General features: G+C 36.9%; 1 protein-coding gene across 1 annotated transcript in view; it reads right to left on the bottom strand.

Moving 5' to 3' along the window:
- Positions 1-12,840, bottom strand: part of ASZ1 (ankyrin repeat, SAM and basic leucine zipper domain containing 1) — a 74,127-nt gene extending 61,287 nt beyond the window's left edge. Inside the window, exons 1-4 of the mRNA XM_045847819.1 lie at positions 12,718-12,840; positions 12,200-12,299; positions 7,273-7,395; positions 4,821-4,932 (exon numbers count right to left, since the gene is read on the bottom strand). Coding sequence (XP_045703775.1) covers positions 4,821-4,932; positions 7,273-7,395; positions 12,200-12,299; positions 12,718-12,822 — 440 coding nt within the window. The 5' untranslated portion in view covers positions 12,823-12,840. The remainder of the gene's footprint in view (positions 1-4,820; positions 4,933-7,272; positions 7,396-12,199; positions 12,300-12,717) is intronic.
- Positions 12,841-23,833: the final 10,993 nt, after the last annotated feature.

Raw genomic sequence — 23,833 nt, 5'->3', positions numbered from 1 at the left:
ACCCTCCTTTTCCTTTTCCATTTTATATATAAACTAAGAACCTCTCTCTTGAATTAAGTCTATAAAAACTAGAAGAGTATACTAAAACTGAGACTTCAGTCTCTAGTTTAGAGGTTGATCTCCAAGACTTTTCTGTAACTTTTGCTTCATGAAACAAGACTACTGATACCATTTTAGTTATAAAAAAAAGTCATAGGTTAACTTCCTTTGCAACTGGCAAATATATGACCATTTAGCTTTCACAAAACCTAGCCACTTATGAGTTTTATGGCCAACTCTTCCCTTGCGCTCTTATTCTTGAGAGGTAATTTTTCTAAGCAGAAGAACTATTCAACAAAAGAGGCCATGACAAGTTGAAAATAAATTCCTCTAAATATGTTTCTCTCCTTTACATCTGAATAGTAGTTTCCTCATCTATCTCTGAATCCTTGGTTTCTTCTGTTCTGGTGCTTTGCAAAAGAAATTAAAACTTAAAATCTTCTAATAGGTTTCGAATTTGGTCACTGCTAATGAATTACCTATAAAATTCCCCCAATTTCATTGCACTCTCCTTGTGTCCTGAGATTTTTTTCTTTTACATTGGCAGCATGGTATCCTCTTATGCCCACTAATGCCATCCAATTTATAAAATATGCAACCTAAAAGCACTATTTGTCATAACTTATTCTCTTTTCAGCTCTACCAAGATCCTTACTTTCTAAAAGAAAAGGAAATTCAATCATTTTATTGCTTTATGCTTTGACCATAGACATAAAAGCAGGTGAATAGTTTTTCAGGTATTTCTCACATGTGTTAATTAGATGTAGATTGCTCTGGAACCATGCTATAGAATTCTCTACTTCTTTGAGTTGAGTACATACTAATCTAAATCTTATGCTCTTTCAAATTCAACAGTTTTCTGGGTTTCAGTTTTGAAATTGTGTGGTTGCCTTAATAGTTTAGCTTAAGATGGTAACCTTGTATTATTTTAATTTAAATGAAATATGTCTGTTTCAGATATACCCTATGCATCTAAAAGACCCCTTCTAGTTATTAAAGCAGAATAATCTAGAACCTATGACACTGGCTTGTTTGACTTCTTCAGTGTGTTCACAAGAAAGTAAGTGATTGGGAGGGTAAAGACTTTGCTATCTATGATACCTTGTAGAAGTAATGAAAAGAAACATTTTTTTGAAGAGCACTAGAAAAAAAAATTCCATTAAATCCAGAGAGGTAAATCTTACCATAAACCACTTCTAAAGGTACAAAATTTATAGCACCCATTAAAGTTTACTTCAGCTAGGGGTCCCAGAGTTCAAAATTCCAAGGTACAATCAAATCCTAACTACAGATTATACAATATATGGCATGGAAACAGTTCCTGTGAATTAATTTGCTAAAAATTTGAAGGAAGTTCCTTTCCTATAATAAGTCTTTATTTTTGTTAAACACTGATTATCCACTCTACAAGCCTTGACCTTCCTCACACTCAGTCTCTCAATCTTGGCACTACTGTTTGGGATGAGTAATTCTTTGTTTTGAGGGGTTATTCTATGTATTTGTAGGATGTTTAGCAGCAACCCCAGCCTCTAGCCATTAGATGCCAGTAGCTTCTCCCAGGTGTGACAATCAAAAATTTCTCCAGACATTGCCCATGTCCACTGGGAGATAAAGTAGACCTGGCTTAAAACAACTTCACTAAATAAAAATCCATGTATCTCAGGTAAGATCTGGGGATTAACTAAAGCTGTATGGTACCTTCCAAAGCTGCTGTCCAAGTGCTGTAGAACCAGAACTTAATTAGAAAAAAATACTTCTAGGCAGTGTGAACATTTTAATGATGTTAATTCTTCCTATCCATGAAAACAGTATATGCTTCCACTTATTTGTATCTTGCTCCATTTCTTTCTTCAGTGCCCTAAAATTCTCTTGAGCACAGGTCTTTTACATCCTTGGTTAGGTTTATTCCTGGTTTTAATTCTTTTTGTAGCAATTGTGAATGGGATTGTTTTCTTAATTTCCCTTGCTGTTAGTTTCTTATTGGCATATAAAAATGCAAGTGATTTATGGATACTAATTTTGTATCCTGCTACTTTGCTGAATTAATTTATCAGTTCTAGTAGTTTCCTGGTGGAATTTTTGGAGTTCTCTATGTACATTATCATGTGATCTGCAAATAAAGGCAGTTTTTACTTCTTCCTTTCCAATCTGGATGTCTTTTATTTGTTCTCTGATTGCTGTGGCTAGAACTTTCAGTACTATGTTGAATAAGAGAGGTAAAAGTGGATATCCCGGTCCTGTTCCCAGTCTTAAGGGGAACACTTATAGTTTTTACCAATTGAGTATGATGCTGGTAGTAGGTTTGTCACATATGGCCTTTATTATGTTTAGGTATGTTCCCTCTAATCCCACTTTGCTGAGAGTTTTTTTTTTATCATAAATGGGTGCTGGATTTTATCAAATGCTTTTTCTGCATCTATTGATATCATCATATGGTTCAATGCAATTCCTATCAAGATTCTAATGAGGTATTTCACAGAAGTAGAACAAATATTTCAAAAATATATGAACCATAGAAGACCCTGCATAGCAACAGCTTGCTAAAAGAAGAACAAAGCTGGAAGAATCATGCTGCCTAATATCAAGCTATACTATAAAGCCATAGTAATAAAAACAGCATGGTACTGGCATAAAAACAAACACATTAGTTCAATGGAACAGAAGAGAGAGCCCAGAAACAAATCCACACTTTTACAGTCAATTAATATTTGACAAAGGAAGCAAACACATTCAATGGGCTAAAGATAGTTTATTTAATAAATGGTGTTGGGAAAATTGGACAGATATATGCAGAAAAATGTAACTAGACCAGTTTTTTACACCACACACAAGAATAAATTAAAAATCTATCAAAGACATAAATGTTAGAGTCTAAAACATAAAAAATGATAGAAGAAAACATAGGCAGCAAAATCTTGGACATAGCTCATACAAATATTTTTTAGATATAACTCCCCAGGCAAGGGAAACAAAAGAAAAAAAATAAACAAATGGGACTACATCAGACTAAAAAGTTTTGCACAGCAAAGCAAACCATCAACAGAATAAAAACACAACCCACAGAATGGGAGAACATATTTGCCAATATATCTGATAAGAAGTTAATATCCAAAATTTATAAAGAACTTAAAAAACTCAACACCAAAAAAACAAACAACCCAATTAAAAAATGGGAAAAACGCCTGAATAGACAATTCTCCAAAAAGGACATACAGATGGCAAATAGACATGAAAAGATGCTTGATATCACTAATTATCCGAGAAATGCAAATTAAAGCCACAGTCATGCCACACTGGTCAGAATGGCTATTATCAATAAATCAACAAACCACAAGTGCTGGTGAGGATGCGGAGAAAAGGGAATTATCGTGCACTGTTGGCTGGAATGCAAATTGGTGCAGCCACTGTGGAAAATGGTATGGAGGTACCTCAAAAAGTTAAAAATGGATCTGCTTCCTGACCCAGTAAACCCACTTCTGGATATATCTGAAGGAACCCAAAATACTAATTTGGAAGAACATAAGCACCCCTATGTTCACTGCAGCATTATTTATAATTACCAAGATATGGAAACAGCCCAAATGTCCATCAACAAATGAATAGATAAAACAAATATGAAACATTTACACAATGGAATACTACTCAGCAATAAAAAAGAAGAAAATTTTACCCTTTGCAACAGTATGGATGGAGCTGGGGAACATTATGCTAAGTGAAGTAAGCCAGTCAGAGAAAGACAAGGCTATATGATTTCACTCATATGTGGAATCTAATGAACAAACTGAACTAACAAGGAAAATGGGCACAGACTCATAGATGGAGAGTAGGATAACAGCTAGGGAGGTAGTAGGGGGATGAGGGATTGAAGAAAAAAGAAAAAGGACTCATGGACAACAGTGTGATGATTGCTGGGGGGAGGGAGGTATAAGGGAACTAAATGCTAATGGAAAAAATAAAGATTAAATTTTTAAAAAGAAAAAAAGAAAAAATACTTCTAGTGAAGCATAGTTATTTCTATATTCAGAAATATTTATTTGTATTATTAATAGTAATATTAATATATCATTATATTTGAATTAATGAATTATGAATAATTATTCTATTCATGCTAGACATACTTCTGTTAGATGGGCTACTTCCCTCTCTTCACTTTGATTATTAAATAAAACAGAGATTTAACCAGGAAATGGAGCCAGAGATGAAGAAAGTTAATGATAGAAATTTTAAGTAATCTGGTTTATTTTTTAAAAATCACTGACATTTCAAAAGATGCAAGGTATATTTACTATTTGTTTTCTTTGCATCTAGGCACTATTAAATACATGATAAAATAATAATTGGAAAAGTTGTAGGAAAATGAAAATATTTTGATTTATTATTTTGGATATATGCTTTAGCATTTATATAAAATTGTTTAGTGGGTTTAAGCATTAGAACACTAAGTTAAGAGGCTTACTACTACAGCTCAAACATATTCTTTTGAGTATGTGATTCTTAGAAAATGATACAGTATACTGTCTTCCTTTCCCTTTCATTGCAAATTCTTAGGACATTGTTCTAAAAATTAAAAATTAAAAGATGACCTCCATAATACACCCTTCTTCCTTTGATAAACTTATACAATAGGAACCATGACCTTAAGACCTATTTTCATTCGTCACCTATATGGCCAAGTAAATACACATTATTTATAATTTTTAAAAAATCATGTTATCAAATTATTAAGTCTGATAATCAAATTAAAGTATCCATAATTTCGGAACAGATAGTAAGGCTCTTACCTACAAGCAACATTTGGATCAGCATTTCTTGAAAGTAGTAGTTCTACACACTTCACGATCTGTTCCTCTGAGCCACGAGCTGAACATGTGGTTATCAAAATAGTCTGCTTATCTATAATCAATAAAAAAATGAGAAACCCCCTCCATCAGTAAGTATCTAACTGACTTCTTTTACCATGCAAAAGATAATAAAAATTACTGCACTCTTAAATAGGTCTACAACCTATTCCTAGTTCTCTTTATCTCTTTAGTAGACAACTTTATGTCTTCCTTCATCAAAAAATGAGATAAAGGATGAACTGCTTTAATCTCTAAATTATATCTATAATCCACTTCTTAACTTCCTTTCCCTATTCCTATTTCTTTTTTTAAAAGATTTTATTTATTTATTTTTAGAGAGACGGGGAGGGAAGGAGAAAGAGAAGGAGAGAAACATCAATGTGTGATTGCCTCTCACACGCCCCTATCTTGGGACCTGGCCTGCAACCCTGGCATATGCCCTGGCTTGGAACTGAACTGGCAACCCTTTGGTTCACAGGTCTGCACTTAATTCACTGAGCTACACCAGCCAAGGCCCTATTCCTATTTCTTAAAGCCAAAGGGGGTAGGTTTGAGGGTGGGAGGAAGGGATGGGTGGGGTGGGGGGGCATGGTGGGATGAAAATAGAGACAACTGTACTTGAACAATTAAAAAAAAGGATACCTCAGCCATCTTTGAAAATCTTACATATGACAGTAAAGTGTGGAATTAAAAAAACGACATTTTAAACAGCAGAGAGAAGTATGCAAATACATTTTTCAATAAAATCTTAATTTTCACATATACAAAAAAAGAGACTATGAAAGTAAGTAAGAGCATGGATTATGTGTAGAGATATTGCCCAGAGTTGAACACTTTTTGGTTGATTAAAATTTGCCTTGCTGCACTCATGTTGAAAAACAATGATTGATATTCTTGGATTTCACTCCTACTTCCCACTCATTAGACAACTCACTGAAATCTGGCTTATGCCCCAACTGTCCTACTGAAAATGATCTTTTCAGTCCTCTTCTATCTGATCTCTCTGAGCTCACCCAATTTACTAAAATACTTCTTTCCTTGGCTCCTACGACATCAGCAGAGATCAGGGTAGATGTAAAAACCAAAACACTTCTTAAGTAAAAATTGGGAAATTCAAATAGGTCATGGCAGCCATGGTTTACATTAGTGGTTCAATATTGACCAAGATAAAGATACAGACTCTAGTCTCAGTTCTGCCACCAATAAACTGTGACTACAGTAATACCTTAATATCTCAGTAGATCTAACCTGTAGATAGGAGCTAATATTTGCCCTCTGCATGATGAAGCTGTTGTTGAATACATAAGAGAATTTATGTGAACATTTTATGAAAAATATAAAACTCTTTCTAACTGTAAGGTATTCCTCTGATTACAAGAAGAGGAGGAAGAAAATGATTCTATTTTGAGCAGAATATTTTATATAGTTTCAAAAATCTCATTCCTAAATTTAGCTTTCATGGGTGATATTTTAAAATAATGCAATAAAAAGAAAAACTCATCACAGCTGGTTAAACATAAAACTGTTAAGATGGGAATTTATACAAACTATATAAAAGAAAACTAAATATAAATGGTTTTATAAATATCTAATATTGGTACAAACTTAATTGAAAATTAATTTGAAAATAAAACCTATACCTGAATTATGAAATGAATTTAACTGCTCATTTGAAACACATTAAAAACAAAAATCAGTTTTTCAATATAATAATTAAACTGGACTTGCACATATACTCTTATTTTTCAAAAGCTCTCAAAGAAGTACTGAGTAGTACTGATTTCTCTGTAGAAATCATTTAGTAACCAAGGAAGAAATATATGGATTTAATAAACTATCTTTGAAACAACTTTAGAATAAGTTAGAGTTAAGTTTTAAATTTCAAGCACTGATTTTCAAGTAATTTTCCACAAAATTATCAGCTTTTCAATGTTTTCTTTCAATGAATTTTTCCTTTGTAAAAATAACCCAAATCCTTTAGCAAAGAAGCTAAAGATATATAATAACACAACCAGTTATAAAAATAATATAAGTGGAATCTCTTTGGGAAGGAGGTTTTTCAAAATTTCAATGGGTTCTAATATGATATTGTATGTTATTCACCTAACGTAACTATAAAAAGAGGTTTTTAAAACTGGTTTAACTTTTTTTCACTTTGCGTAAAGCTGCTTGGGAATCAAGAAAATCACAGTAAACATAATCAGTTACATTATCTCAAACATCTTACTCTTACTTTTTTTTTCATGGACAAAGTTTTATTTTAAAGTAAATATATGAAAACAGAGCATGAAAAGTATATTTTACCATCCCTTAACACAATATGATTAGGCTTCTAAACAAGGAAGTATACAAAATAAATTTTCACATATGTTAAATACTCAAAACATCTTACCCTTATCAAAGTTTGCATTAGCACCTCTGTCCAAAAGGACCCGAACCAGCTCTACATTGGAAACGCTAGCAGCATACATAAGGGGAGTCCATCCATACCGAAAGCTTGAATCTACACTAATGCCTGTCAAAATAAAAACAAACTTTTTAAAGCCTCCACCACAACACACACACACACACACACACACACACTATCACCTTAATATGCTTAAAGTACTGGGCATGTGACATGACCATGTATACTTTATAATAGGAAGGAATTTTATGGTAATAATGTCTTTAAAAAATGCAAAATGATTAAATCTAGACTTCAATAATTTAGCTAACTTCATTTTCACTTGTAGATGCTATGTTCCAAGAGACCTTATCTGACATGTTTTATCATATATAAAACTGTTATACACATAGTATAACAAGTTTACATGCAATCATTATCTCTCTAGGAGAGTTGGTAAAGGTTTCATAGAGGTAAATTGTCTTTTTAATTAGAATATTATACATTTCTGCACTGACCAGTGTGGCTCAGTTGGTTGGGCATCATATCACAAAGCAAAAGGTGGCCAGTTCGACCCTGGTCAGGGCACATGCCTAAGTTGCACGTTCAGTCCCCAGTAGGGGCACATACTGGAGGCAACCAGTCAATGTTTCTCTTTCACATTGGTGTTTCTCTCCCTCTATTTCTCCCTCTCTTCCCCTCTTTCTAAAAAAAAAAATAAAATAAATAAAGAAGGAAAGAATATTATACATTCTTAAGATGGTAAGCTCCATGTATATTCTTAAAATTTCCTTAACTTCCTTTCTAACACAAGATTTATCCATGGGGACCTTGCCAAATATGAGGCTAAAAAGGTAGGTTAGGGTTAGATTATAAAAGCTCTATTAAGAAATGTTAACTGTATATGGGATCCAGGAATTGACACCATTATATTTGTATTATAAAGACAACAAAGGTACCACTATTAAGAGTGGACAGGAGACAGGAAGAGTAGTTATGAGACTAGAATCCTATGTAATTAAGTCACAGCAAGGCAGTGGGGAGAAAGAGGATGTAATACAAAAGAACATTTCAAAGGTGGGATCATCAGAATTTAAAATATCCTTGAAGAGGAGAAGTGATAGAAAAGAACAAGTCAAAATGACCATCATGTTCAGCCCTAAACAAATGAATGACAAGCAGTGTACTAGAACAAGAGAAGGCCTAGATGAGATAATCAGGCCTGAGGAGCAGGGTGAAGTTTTAAAGCCACTATCCAGAATGGGACAGAAAGGAATAGATAAAAACTAGAAAGAACAAGAGCCAGCAGAGGCAGCTAACCTTAACATCCTCAAGCCATCAGTGGTAAAAACCCTTGGAATCACCTGATTTTATCCCAGATCACTGACTGATTTGATCATATTAAAAAAGAAAAAAATGGTTGATCTCTGAGCTAGGTTTGGATGTAGGACTGGGGAAGAGTATAGGAGATGTGATACAAGAACAAAGATACAAAGAGGCAGTGAATGCAATCTATTAAAATTAAGTAAAGTCTTTTCTATAAAGAGATCAGGATTTAAGTAGCAATCTCTCTCCCCAAGCTAATAAATATTTGCTAATAGTAAGAATAAAAATAGAATGTTTTTCTGTTTCAAAGAAGGAACACCTGTATGTGAAAACCACTGAATATAAGCCTGACCTTAACACCTTTTAATTTACAGTTTTATAGTCTCTGGTTATCAAGGGTTCCATCCACACAGAGGAAGAGAATATCTATACTAAGTTGCTGAAATATTACTCCTGACTGTCTAACTTTAATTGACATAAAAGGATGTTAATTACTGAGAGAAAACAACATAAAACCTTCTTAGTACATGCATACACTGTTGGTGCAACTTGTCTTCTCTAACAAATTTTTCTCTTTAAACGGCTACAACTGAAAGCATATGAATAAGATCAGACAAACAACTTTTTCTCATTATTGTTTCTTTAATGACATTACTGCTCAAACCATAAAAAGGAATCAATGTAAAGAAAAAGATAAGCAAATCAGCATGTTAGTATAAAAATTCTTAATCATCATCTCTAATATTTAAAAAGGCATCTATTATGCTCTAGACATAGTTTACTTTATTTACTTTTTAATCATCAGCTGAGGAGATATTTACTGAATTTAGAGAGATGAAAGAGGGAGGAGAAAGACACTCACGTGAGAAATACCAATTAGTTGGTTTCTGTACACCCCCAACCAGGGACTGAACCTGCAACCTAGATATGTGCCTTCACCAGAGATCAACTGTAGCCTTTTGGCGTACAGCACAGCACTCCAAACAACTGAGCCACTGGGCCAGAAGGCATAGTATTAAAACTTGAAGTTTAAGAAGATTGACACAATAGATATACTGACTTGGCCAAAAAAATCTGTTCATATTTTTTCTGTGAAAGACACACTTTTCATTTTCATCAGTAACTTTATTGATTTGGATATTTTAAGTATGTTGGCTATCTCCCCCATGGTATAATGTTGATTGTTCTCAATTAATGTCTTGATTTGATCACTATCAACTTCAACGGGTCTACCTGACCATGGAGCATCATCCAGTGAGAAATCTCCAGCATGAAACTGCAAACCACTTTTGACATGCTCAATAGGTCACAGCACCTTCTCCATACACTACACAAATCTTTTTTTTTTTGCATTTTAGTTGTGTTTTTACCTTTTTGATATACTAAAGCATAATATGCTGAAAATGTTGCATATTTTCTTCCATCTTCAGTATTAAAATGGCTACACAATGGTTTACCAATTTTAAGTTTTTTAAATGAATGCTGATATAACAGCTGTCACAATACAATCTAACAAAATTGTTTTAAATGAAGTTAGAGACAACTAAGCGCTACTAGAACAGTCTTACAGAAAAAAAAATTTTTTGACCAGCCTAATATATTTTTAAATAGTTTTAAACATGTGTGCATTGATTTGAGAGAGGAGAAGAAGGGGAGGAGGGGGTGATAAAGAAAGAATGGAACACTGATGTGAGGCAGAACCATCAGTTGGTTGCCTCCCATGAATCCAACGTCAACCTAGATATGTGCCCTGACCAGCAATCAAACCCCCAGCCTTTCAGTGCACAGGACAATGCTTCAACCAACTAAGCCACACCAGCCAGGGCAACACAACAAATTTATGTGTCAAAAACATTCAAAATAACACTATATTGTTTTGGGATATATACATGTAAAGTAAAAATCTAAAGATATGCAAAGGAAACATAAATACCAACTATAGGCAAATGGTTATCTCCAGGGGGAAGAAGAGATATCTCCATACCTTTCTGAATGTCTGAAATACTTAATAATTTAAAAAGAACTGAAAATAGTATATAGCAGAATAACAAAAACTAAGACATGGTTGATTGAACTGTTAAAAATGGAGTGGCTGACTCAAAGGAAGCTTTCATTTTTTTAATTAAACTTCTCAATTGGTGCAGAAATATGTATCAACAGGAATGATTATGAAGGGCAATATTTGAAAATATTTTAAGAAGTGTTAAGTAACGACATCTGGAAGGAAACCAGGAAATACTAAAACTGGAATGACTTGTGAGAGACTTCAGAGGAATGGGGGTGAAAGGTATCTTTCTATTCATAATTATATATTATTATTATTGACCTTTTAAAATGAACTTTTGAAAATTTTGTAATTAAACAATTATAAAAGGTTGACTAAATTCTTACTTTATCGGTAGGCTCTTTCCAAGTCTTCACCCTTCGGGAACCTCCTTCACCTCATTGCACCTAGTCCCACTACTCCTAAGACAAAGTTTCTTTCCTAAACAAATTTCTGCCTATTCTACTACATTCAACACTATGCACACTCCTGCAGGTGTTTATATTAGGTTTTAAGCCTCTATTATTCAAATTTTATCCAATTTCATCTTTAATTACAAACTCAAGTTCTACTGTCCACAGTCATACAGATTCTTCTTTTGTTGAACAGCTAATATTTACATAATGCCTATATGGTCTAAGAACTTTATTAATGTATATCTCATTTTAGTCCCTGCCCAAATACCTTTGATATAATGCATCCCATTTAAAAAATGGGGGAAATTGAAGCTTTAGCAATTGGTCAGGATTACAGAGCCATCTATGGCAGGACTAGTACGCAAACCCAGAACTATGCTGTTTCTAAAATGATTTACTGTCTGCTAAACCATGAAGCATCTCTAGCATAAAAGACAAACATTTTTCTATATACAATATCATTTAACTATTTTATATGTGTATGTTTTGTATCTACAAGTAGATGGCAAATGACTGTTACTCATTTGGATAATTTCAACATTATTATCAACAATGTTACCTTGACATTTCTATGTCAAGATAATTTTTAAAAGTCATATATTTAATTTGATCCACAGAAAAAAATGTTGTGGGACCCAGGCCAGAATTAAGATGCTTTACGTGAAGAAACTGAGGTTCTGCAAGTTTAAATGACTTTTCCAGGGAACCATACTGACTAGCCAAGGGAACACATACCCAGGTATTCTGATTCTAAACTCAGGCCTTATTTTACACACACACACACACACATACACACACCCAGCACGGGAAAAGAACGTAACTGAAATGTACAAAACTAGAACATTTGAGGAACATATAATAGACCAAGAAAATGCTGAGAAAAATGAGTAAGAATTATCATGGTGGAGTAGGATTAGTCAGAATAAGGTTTTTGAAAATGTGGAAGAACTATGGAAGGTAACAGGGTGGCATTCCAAATTAAAGGAAGAAAAGGCAAAGAGAACTCAGTCAAAAAAGACATGTAAGGCACTACCTATACTAACACGCACTGTGATTCCATTAGGAAGGCAATTCAAAACTTTTAAAATTAGAAACAGTTGTTAACTTAGACAGTTGGGTTGGCTTGAAACTATCCCTTATTTCTCACCAGAATTTAGGAGCTCTTGGACCAATGAAATATCTCCTGTGGTCAACGCTTTCTTAAATGTGTCATTCTTTTCTTCAGTGGGTAACAGTCCTTTTAACTTCTAAAAAAGCAAAAAGTTTTTAAAAAGTAGTTTTACATATTTGCATTTCCACTTCAGCAGTAAATAACGTTTGGTCTTAGGTAAAATCTTTTTTTTTTTTTTTTTGACGGAGATGGGTTGGGCAACATACAAAGTTCGTAAAGAATTCATGTCTAAAATGATCTTTAAAAGGGAACAGGTAAGGAAGGGTCCAAACCAAGTGAAGAACTACTACACTAACAACTTAAAGAAGTTCTGTCGATGTAAAGCACAGTAAGGAAAGACGAAAACTTTGCGGGTTTGTTTGAAATCCAAAAGCCTGTATTTTCACTGGAAAAACGAGTTAGGGGAAGGAGTGAGGAAGAAGTTTCACGTAGCCGGGCCTTTGAGAGCCAGGAGGTAGATTTGGGCGCGTGAAGAAAAAAACCTCCTCTGCTACCTGCGATGCCCGATCGAGATACCCAATCTCCCAGCCATCGTCGTCACTCTCGCTACTCTCGCCTCCACCAGCCACTGCCAGGCCACGTAGCCTGCCCGCCGCCATGACTGCCGGCTTCTCCAAATCTACAGGGCTCAGTGCGCCCGCCCCTCTCCCCCGCGCCTGCGCCTGCGCATTGTGGCTGCATCGAGGGTGGCGCGGGAAGGCGCTTTGTGCAGGCCTGAGTGTTGGGTCGCCAGGCGCAGGCGCGTGGGGTGGCGCCGAGGCCCTTACTTATACCTCCCCACAGCCCCAAGCGTGTGGGAAATGGAGACCTGCGCGTTTGGCAAAGCTGGTGGAACTGACAGCCTGTGTGTTTCATGGAGTTCTTGCTCTTTAAGGATTGCCCCACTTGAACCAGGAGTAAAATGGGGATTTTCTGCCTACTAAGACTAAGCTTTTCCCCCATTTCCTTTAACTGCCCTCCAACCCCCACAAAATCCACTGTCAAACGGGTACCCTGTGGTGTGAAAGGGACTACTGAATCCCTAAGGAGCACCACCCATATGTTCAAGAAGGCATCAGACAAATGGGAGGGAGTTCACAAAGGAGCCCAAACAATTCTTCCTTAAAATTTCACGTCATCTCAGATGTTGTAGATTCAGAAACTTAAGAGCATCTAAACACTTTCCCAGCTGTATTGGGTAGACGCACTAGAAGAAAAATCAGTCAAGAAAAGGAAGGGGAGAGAGTGGAGCAAAAGAGCTGGGAAGAAGAAATTAAATTTTCAGAGAGCAAGTAATACAAACAACTCCAGGTGAAAGCAGTCCAAATTCACTTTTCTACATCTGATGTCTATGTGAAATGTTGGTGATTCAGTGATTATCTTTGCCACCAAAGAAATGTAGATCCATCAAGGAATGGTGAACATTATGTATCACAAGCTGATTTAAAAAGAATGTAGCCATGCTCTGTTCTTTGAAAGTTTTTCAATACTTTTTTTTTCTTAAGGAATGACTCATATAAGAGTTTGGAGTTATTCAGAGATTTTCAGAGATAACTATTTTTAGGTAGTTTGGTTATGTTGGGGCCATGCATGTCTTTCTAAATGCATTTATTCAATAAATGTTATCGATCATCTCCCCCATTGGTGTGGCTCAGTGCGTTGGGTGTTATCCCACAAACTGAAAAGTCACTGGTCTGATTCCCAGTCAGGGCACATGCCTGGGTTATGGGCCAGGTCCCCAGGTTGAGGGTATGTGAGGGGCAACCCATGGATGTTTCTCTGACACATTGATGTTTTTCTCTCTTTCCCTCCCCTCCTCTGTAAAAATAAATAAATGAAATTATTTTTAAAATGTTATGGATCATTGAACACAGCCAAGCACAACTAGGTTTGGGGAGACAACCTCAAAGACAAACCAAGCTGCCTTATAGAGTTCAACATTTTAATGAAGAAAGACAATAAACAAGTAAACAAATAAGACTATTGCAGATCATAGATAACTGAAAGGAAATAAGCAAGTGTTCATTGTCCTTTTTTTAAAATATCCTCTCCTGAGGAAATGTTCATTGATTTTTGAGAGAGAGAGAAACATTCATGTGAGAGAACACTGATCAGTTGCCTTTAGCATACCCTCCAACTGGGAACTGAACCAGCAACCTAAGCATGTGCCCTGACCTAGAATCCAACCCTCAGCTTCTTGGTTTATGGAACAGTGTTCCAACCAACTGAGCCACACTGGCCAGGGCTAATTTTTTTTTTGCATTTTAATTATGATGTGTCTTGGTGTGGGCCTCTTTGGGCTCATCTTGTATAAGACTGTCTGCACTTCCTGGACTTATAGGTCTGTTTCCTTCAACAGGTTAGTGAAGTTTTCAGTCATTATTTTTTTTCAAATAGGTTTTCAATTCTTTGCTCTCTCTCTTCTCCTTCTAGTACCCCCATAATGCAAATATTGATATGATTCAAGTTTTCCCAGAGTGTTGCGCGTGGGTCACCGGCCAGCAGTGACCACGGAACACTGTGGATGGCTCGACAATAAACACGCGAGAAAAAACACACATGCACAGAGACAAACTAGTTTCTGTGGGGAAGTAGGGACAGAATGGCCACCCCCCCTAGTGGGGAGCGCGCTGATTTACCGTCCATACCTGCTTTTATTAGGCTCATTTTGCATAATAACTCAGGTAACGTACAATACTCATTAGGGGAAGTAAGGAATATAGAAAACAAAGAACTCTGCCGGTCTATTGAGTTGGGGGTCAAAGAGCTGTAAGGCTGAGGAACAAACTAGCTTCCTCCTAAGACCCTCCTCATTCAACTGAGAGCATTCTCGAACAAAGAAGGTTTCACAGTAATTTACATGTTCTTTCTTAGGCCTGATCACCCCGGGAAATCCGCACTTCCCAGTACCGAGCTGTACTTCCCGGCATTGTTTCAGGCTTAGGTGGAGCGCGGGAACTAAGGCCACCGAGAGATAAGGAGATTTTCTTCCGGACGCTGAGAACTCAGACTTTGTCAAAGCCGAGGAGTGAGGGTCCATCACCCCCCCTTTTGCTGCAGCCCCCCAAGTCCTTCTTTTGGGGGGGGCCTCCCAAAGTGATCGTGCCTGGCTTGGGTTGTTCCCCCGTGGGGAATCTTATCCGTCTTTGGCTAACCGACCAAGCTTTTTGGGGTTCAGCAGCAGAAGCAGCATTACTGCCAGGGAGATAAGCTTTTGTCTCCTTGCCGGCTCACGGTTCCAAGGGCGTTCCCTTAGCCTAGCCTAGGCGGGGGTTTCAGTTTCTGATACCAGTCAGGGCGGTTCCCAACACCAGAGGTTCCTTAAACCATCCTCATTTTTAAAATTCTTTTTTCTTTTCTTTTTTTTGGTCTTAATAAATACAAATTTAATATTTTACAGCTCAGGAGACCTGATATCCTGAAGTCGAGGTGTCAGCGGAGCCGATTCCTTCTTGAGGGCCTGGGGACAGAATCTGCTTTCTTCTTCTCTTTTTTGAAAGTATATTTTATTGGTCATGCTATTGCAGTTATCCCAATTTTCCTCCTTTACCCCTCTCTTCCAGTGCCCACCTTCCTTCCAGCAATCCACCTACTTAGTTCATGTCCATGGGTTGTACGTGTAAGTTCTTTGGGTTCTCCATTTCCTATACTGTTTTTAACATCTCCCTATTTTGTTCCTGCCAATTATGCTTCTTAATCCCTGCAGCCATTCTCCGTTTTCCCCCTCCCAGCTGATAATCCTCCAGATGATCTCCATACCTGTGATTCTGTTACTGTTCTGGTTGTTTGCTTAGTTGTTTGTTTGTTTGTTTATTTATTCAGTTGATAGTTGTGAATTTGTTGCCTTTTTTATGTTCATGGTTTTTATCTTCTTTTTCTTAAATAAATCCCATTAACATTTCATGCAATAAAGCCTTCGTGATGATGAACTCCTTTAGCTTTATCTTATCTGGGACACACTTTATCTGCTCTTCCATTCTAAATGATAGCTTTGCTGGGTAGAGTAATCTTGGTTGTAGGTCCTTGCTTTTCATCAATCTGAATACTTCTTGCCAGTCCCTTCTAGTCTGCAAAATTTCTTTTGAGAAATCAGCTGACAGTCTTATGGGAACTCCTTTGTAGGTAACTGTTTTTTTTTCTTGCTGTTTTTAAGACTCTCACTTTATCTTTAACCTTCGGCATTTTAGTTATGATGTGTTTTAGTGTGGTCCTCTTTGTGTCCATCTTGTTTGGGACTCTGTGTGCCTCCTGGACTTGTATGTCTGTTTCCTTTGTCAGATTAGGGAAGTTTTCTTTCATTATTTTTTCCAATAAGTTTTCAATTTCTTGCGCTTCCTCTTCTTCTGGCACCCCTATGATTCAGATGTTGGTATGATAAAGTTATCCTAGAGGTTCTTAAGTCTCTCCTCAGCTTTTTGAATTCTTGTTTATTCTTTCTGTTCTGGTTAAATATTTATTTCTTCCTTGTGTTCCAAATCATTGATTTGAACCCTGGCTTCCTTCCCTTCACTGTTGGTTCCATGTAGATTTTTCTTTATTTCACATAGTATAATCTTCATTTCTTTTTTTTGTTTTTGTTTTTTCCATACTCAATGAGTTCTCTGAATTTCCTGATCAGCAATGTTTTGAACTCTGCATCTAATAGGTTGACTATCTCTGTTTCATTTAGTTCTTTTTCTGGGGTTCTGTTCTTTTCTTCCATTTGGGCCATACTTCTTTGTCTTCTGTATTTGGGAGCCTCCCTTTGTTTGTTTCTGTGTATTAGGTAGAGCTTCTTTGACTCTCTACTTAGTGCACCTGTTAAGTTTTATGAGGCAGAGCCTTAGCATTCACCAGGGTGGGGTGACCCACTTCACCACTTTGTGGTTCTGTGTATGGGGAGGGCTTGGATAGGACACAGTGCTGCTTCCTGGTTCCTGGAGGTTTGATCGGCACTCACCCTATTTGCAGTCACTTCATCCACTTAACGTAGGCAACTGGTACCCTTCCAGCTGTTACGCTGTAGGTAAAACCCAGAGTGGGTGGGTTTGTGTACATTCTAAGTCCATGCAGGCCCTCTAAGCAATGAATATCTGGCAGTTTCTTCTACCACCCCAACTCCTGCCCCCATGGTTTTTATATCCAGAGGTAATAGATATTTATTTTCCTGGTGCTGGTATCCTAGGTTGTGTGGTCTGGTCTGGGACTGGGATTGCTTGCTCCCAAAGTATCCCTCCTGATCTTTATGCATCACACATGAATTTGAGACTGTCAATTCCACCAGTGCCACCACTGCTGCCTCTCCATGCCACACTACATCTCCACCCGTCTCTGTGACTCTGACCCCTTTTACCCATCGGGATGAATGTGGCTTCTCTAAATTCTTGGTTGCTGGATTTCCATACAGCTCAATTTTCTGACAGTTCTGGGTGTTTTTTGTTTTAAGATCTGGTTGTAATTCCTTTTATGGTTGTGCGAGGAGGCGAAGCATATCTTCCTATGCATCCATCTTGGCTGGAAGTCTCTCTTTTTCTTCTGATTAGGTGTTTTTGCTTCCTTATCTTATAAATCACTGATTTGATCATCTGCTTCATCTATTCTACTGTTGATTCCCTGTAATGTAGTCTTCATTTATTTTAATGTATTCTTTATCTCTTGCTATTTCTTTTTTATGTTTTTATCTCCATTTTTATATTTCCTATCTCTTTGTTGAAGTTATTATTAAGTTCATATATTCTTCTAATTTACTGAGCATTCCTGACTATTGTTTTGAATTCTTCATCTGGTAGAGTGCTTGTTTCTATTTCATTTAGATTTTTTGTTCTATTCTATTATTTGGGGTATGTTTCTTTGTCTCACTTTGGTTACCTCCCTGTGCATGTTTCTATGTATTAGGTAGAGCTGCTATATCTTCTAGTCTTGGTATAATGGCCATATGTAGTAGGTGTCCTGTAGCACATGCAGCTTCCCTAGTCACCTAAACTAGGTGTTCAGGTGTACACCCTGTGTAGGCTGTGTGCACCTTCTTGTTGTAGTTGAGCCTTGATTGCTGTTGGAAAGTCAGTGGAAGGTATCTACCCTCAGATCAATTGGATTTGGGAAGTAGCCAAGACTGCAACAGAAGAACTGGTGTTTAAGGACCAACTCCATGGAATCGGTCTCACTACAGAGGTGCTCTAGTGCCCAGTGAGTTTACCCCTTGAGTGTGTCATTCACAGAGGTGGTTGGCTGGTGCTCTGGTGTGATCTGAAGCTGTCTACAATTGTGCTGGCCCTGTGACCTTCCAGTAAGTATAGACCAAGATCGGCTACCACTTGTGCCCCATTCAGCATGAGATGCAGAGCAATCTGCAGATGGATGCTACTTGTTCTGGGATTGGAGGTACTGGGGAGATTCCAAGCTGTAAAACAAGACCAGCTGTCCCAGGTAATGGGACTGGGACCACTTAGCAGGAGATATGGCATGCCAAGGCCAGATGCCATTTGTTTGGGGTTTGTGAACCTTCAGAAAATTTTAGAAAAGTTTGTATGTAATATCCACTGGAAATGGCTTGGGTGGGCTGAAATATTGGTTGGAGCAGGGTCTCAGGGTAGCACTAGGGTGGGGCAAACAGTGTTAGCCAAATTGATGAAGACTCAGATTTGGCACCTATTCTGTGAGGTGAGGGGTTAGCAAAGGAACAATGGCCTCTGCCAGCACTTTTTTTCTGGGAGAAAACTGCCCCTCCAACCATTGCCCCAAAACCTCTTGAGCTGCTACTGCCCCACACACTGGAGCTCAGAACAAGTAAGTCTGAGTAAATCTAGTCATGGGCATTTAAGAGGAATACCTGGGACTCTAGAAGCCTTCCATCTTACTCATCCACAATTCCTGCTGGTTTTCACAGCCCGATGTTATGGGCACTTTTTTTTCCTGGCAGTGGAACCCTGGGCTGGGGGAGCTGGTGTAGGTTTGGGACCCTTCACTCCTCAACTACCCATGGGGGACCTCCAACACTGAAATATCCCTCCCAGTTTTTACCACCACACATGGGTGTGGGACCAGCATGCTTTGCTTCTGTGCCCCCTCCTAGCAGTGTTGATGTGCCTTATTCTGTATCTCCTTAGTATAAGACTTCTGTTCATCTATATTTTAGGCACTTCTGAATGATAATTGTTCCAGAGTTTAGTTATTATTTTTATGTGCTTGTGGGAGGTTACAAGTACTGCATTTACCTGCTCTGCCAACTTGACTGAAACTTTGCAATGTTTTTAAACCCATGAAAGATATGTTCAGCTGTGTGTGTGTGTATTTAAAGACACTCACACTTTCTTTAAGAGCAGATGAGGTTTTCTTTTGAACATCTGGGTAAAATAGTTGTGCCATTTACTAAAATGGAGGAAGACTAGATGATAAACTTGAAGGTAAAATGAGCATCTCAGAATTAGCATATTCAAAACAAAATACTCAAGTATAGCTGTCAAGTGGTTAGTTAGGTGTTCAAGAATGAATCTTAGGAGAAAGGCTGATCTTGGAGATATAAATATGGGAGTTACACATACATAATTGATTTTTAAGACTTTGGAATTTACCCAGAAAGATATTTTTGTAAATACAGATGCTATAGACTGAATGTCTATGTTCCCACCAAAAAAAATATTTCCTATCTTGAAACCTAATCCCCAAAATGATGGTATTTGGAGGTGGAACCTTTGTTAGGTTCCAGGGCTTCCTCCTGAATGGAATTAGTGTTCTCATGAAAGAGACTCCAGAGAGCTCCCTTGTCCCTTCCACTATGTTAGGACATAACAAGAAGATACCCTGTGAACCAGGAAGTGAGCTCTCACCAGACACCAAGTCTGCCAGCACCTTGATCTTGGACTTCCCATACTCCAGAACTAAGAGAAATTTTTGTTATTTATAAACCATCCAATCTATTATATTATCTTATAAGCAGCCCCAACAGATTATGACAATAGATTATTCTAAGATTTATGTGGAAAACCAAAAAAATAAAACCTAGATAGCTAAAACAATTTTGAGAAAGAAGAATCAAGTAGGAGAAATTCCTCTACTTGATTTAGAGACTTATTGTTTATCTATAGTAATCAGGACTGAGTTGTATTGGAGAAGGAATAGATATGTGAAGGGAACAGGAGAGAGAGCCTAGAAATAGACACATACAAGTAAATCCAAATGATTTTGACAAAAATTCCAGAGCAATTCAATGGAGGTTGGGTAATCGGCAACAAATGATGCTGAATCAGCCCTTACTGGAGTGGTTCAGTGGATTGGGCATCATCATGCAAACTGAAAGGTCACTGGTTCCATTCCCAGTCAGGGGACATGCTTGGGTTGTAGTCCAAGTCCTCAGTCGGAAATGTGCAAGAGGCAACCAATAGATGTTTCTCACTCACATTGATGTTTCTCTCCCTCTTTCTCCCTTCTCCTCTCTCTAAAAATAAATGAAATCTTAAAAAAAAACTAATGATGCTGCATCAACTGAATGTCCATAGATTAAAAAAAAGAACCTATCAAACCTTCATGTCTTTTCAAAAATTAACTGAAAATGGATCACAGATGTAAACAAATGCTCACAGCAGAGTTATTAGCCAAAAAGTGGAAGTAACCCAAACGTTCATCAACTGATGAACAGATAAACAAAATGTGGTATATCCATATCATTTATATTAGTTTCCTATGACTTCTATAAGAATTACTACAAAGTATGTGGCTTTTAACCATACAAATTTATTTTCTCATCATTCTGGAGGCTTGAAGTCTGAAATGAGGATGTCAACAGCACCATGTACCCTCTGAAAACTCTAGGGGAGTATACTTCCTTGCCTTTTCATAGCTTCTGTTGATTGCCAAAAATCCTTGGCATTCTGTGGTCATAAAGGTATCACTTTAATCTTTGTCTTTCTATTTAGGGCTCACCCTAATTCAGTATGAGCTCATCTAAACTTGTCTGCCAAAACCCTGTTTCCAAACTAGGTTATAATCACAGGTTCTGGGTGGACAAAAATTTTGTGGGGATATTGTTCAACCCAGTATATCATACATGTATCTTAGCATAATGTTTTCAAAATCCACATTGTAGAATATTTAATTTCTTTTTATGCTAAATGATGTGTTGTATTGATTTTAGAAGGGGGTTTCAGGAGGTGGCAGTACCCATTGAAGGGCTAATGTAATTGTGAATTGGAGACATAGGAGGAAAAATGAAGAGGAGAGCATGCATTCAAAATTTCTCACGAATTAGAATCAATAGTATTTGGTTACAGTGTATGAAGGATAAAGGGAAGAGGTGTCAAAAGTAATGTGACAAGAACACCAGAAAAGGAAAACATTTTGAGGAAACAGAGATAAGCTTTGTTCTGCACAGAGACAGTCTGAAATGCCTGAGGAACATCCATGTTCAGATAAGGTATGGAGCTCCTAGAGAGCCCTGGGCTGTGGATTCATCTTGGGAAATCGTCTTTCTAAGAGTTAATAAAGAATATATTAAAACAATGATATTGCCAAGGGAGAAAGGATAGGATGAGGAGATCAGAGGGTCAGGAATGTATCCTTAGGGAATGACTATTGTTTTACAAAGCCAGCAAAGGAAAGGAAGCAACAAAGGGACTGAAGAAGTAGAGATTAAAGAAGCAGGAGACCTGGAACAGATCAATATCTCAAAAATCTTGCACTGAATTGTAACCTAAGGTAATAATACTAGCAATAATAAAGATAGTAAACTCATTTTATAGTATTTCCTCCATTACAGCCACTGTTCTAAGGACTTATCCTTTATTAAGTCATTTAATACTCACACAACCCCATTGAGGTAAATACTATCTCAATTTTACAGAAGGGAAAATGGTGACACAGAAAAGTAAAGTCACCTGACCTGCCCAAGGTCACCTACCTGGCAGGGCTAAAGTTCAAAGGCAGGAAACAGCCCTGTAGTCCATGCTCTTAGTCATTAATATCTAACACTTATGTAGCATTTCCATAATCACCTTACATCCATTAATTCACAAAATCTTCACTGTAACTTTTTGAGGTAATTGTTAAAATTATTATCTCCATTTTACAAATGAGGAAACTGAAGTATAAACACCCAAGATAATATAGTTGCTAAATGGGATGGTCACAACTCACTACAGGATTTCTGATTCTGGAGTGGGTCTCGGGTTTAACTCAGAAAGTGTGATGCTCATGAAAGCATGCTCCCTGTTCGAAGAATACTTGTTTCTCCTATGTATTTCACTCTCACTATAGCATTGTCTCTGAAGCACTCTTTTACAAAGCAGATATCATCTTCTAACCAGTAAACCAGACTTAAAATAAACCTTGACTCATTTATAGGTTAATCACAAGCTTCATTCCTGACCAGATAAGAAATCGGTAATTTGGGTTTGTCTGAAGAGATTTGGGAATTCCCCCAGTGTGATTTCCTGGAGTAATAGATCAGAAAGTCACCCACACACTTTTTTAATGACTACAGTGTTCTGCTTGGTTCACTGATGACAGGAGACTGGTAAAACAAACAGGGCAAGAAACCAGATGGACATGAGAAATAAACATTACTTGAATTTAGGCAGCCCCTATTTCCTGGATTTCTTTTTAATTTTTAAACTTTGTCTCAGACATTCGTTATGACTACCTAACACAGTTCATTTTGCCATTACACATGATAATGCTGTATTTTGTGGGGAACTTGTTTTAAATTTAACATTAATCACATTTTTATAATTCTTATTTTCTATCATAAGTGTGGTAGTACTTTTAGTAGTTTGAACAAATTCTGTTGAGATTCTTAATTCTGTCTGGGATTCAGTTGGGTTAACTGACTCTTTAAAAGATAATTTTGTAGGCATAAAATTAGTAAACAAATTTTTTTCAATACTTAAAACTCATGTGCACAAAACAGTCAATGGGGGAGTCAAGCAATTTTTTTATTATCTAGCATTAATTGATTACACAAATACTGTACTGTTCTCCAACTATGTTTTCTAGGCATGAAGGATGAAGTTGTAAAGAAGACATGTAAGATTCTTGATATCAGAACATTTATTGTCTAGCTGGAGAAACAAACAAATAAATATATAATTAATATCAGATAAGGATAAGTTCTGTAAGGAGAAATTAACCAGGTGAAGGGGATAGAGGGTAATGGGAGGAAAATGGGAATTTGAAATAGGAATTTCAGAGAAAGCTTTTCTGAAGTGTTATTCTTAGTGTGATAGAAATTAAAAAGATTTGATTCTCTATTTTAAAAGATCATTCTGGCTACAAAAATAAAATGCTTTACAAGAGCAGGAGTAGAGTCAGGAAGACAAGCTAAGCATCTAATACTATAATAATCTGGATTCTCAACGCTGCCTGTATATTAGAATCCTCTGGAGATGATTCTAGCTAGCCCCAAATTAAATCAATTATATCAAAACTTCAGGGACTAGAGTCTAGGAGCTGATAGTTTTCAAGACTTCTCTGATGATTTTAATATGTATCCAGGGTTGGAAAAGGTTGTGGAAGAAAGATGTTGGGGTCATGTCTAGGCAGTTATCTGTTGAGTTGGCCAAAAATTTCGTTTGTTTGTTTGTTTTCCATACATGGCTCTAGTAGAACGTAGTTGTCTTCAACTTCATTCAAAATAATTTTGTTAGGTTGTATTGTGACAGC

This window comes from Phyllostomus hastatus, unplaced genomic scaffold (assembly GCF_019186645.2).
Source record: "Phyllostomus hastatus isolate PE091 unplaced genomic scaffold, TTU_PhHast_1.1 phas_contig_118, whole genome shotgun sequence".
Lineage (NCBI taxonomy): Eukaryota > Metazoa > Chordata > Mammalia > Chiroptera > Phyllostomidae > Phyllostomus > Phyllostomus hastatus.
Note: the sequence above shows the minus strand (reverse complement) of the source record. Positions and strands in the feature narration are given on the sequence as shown.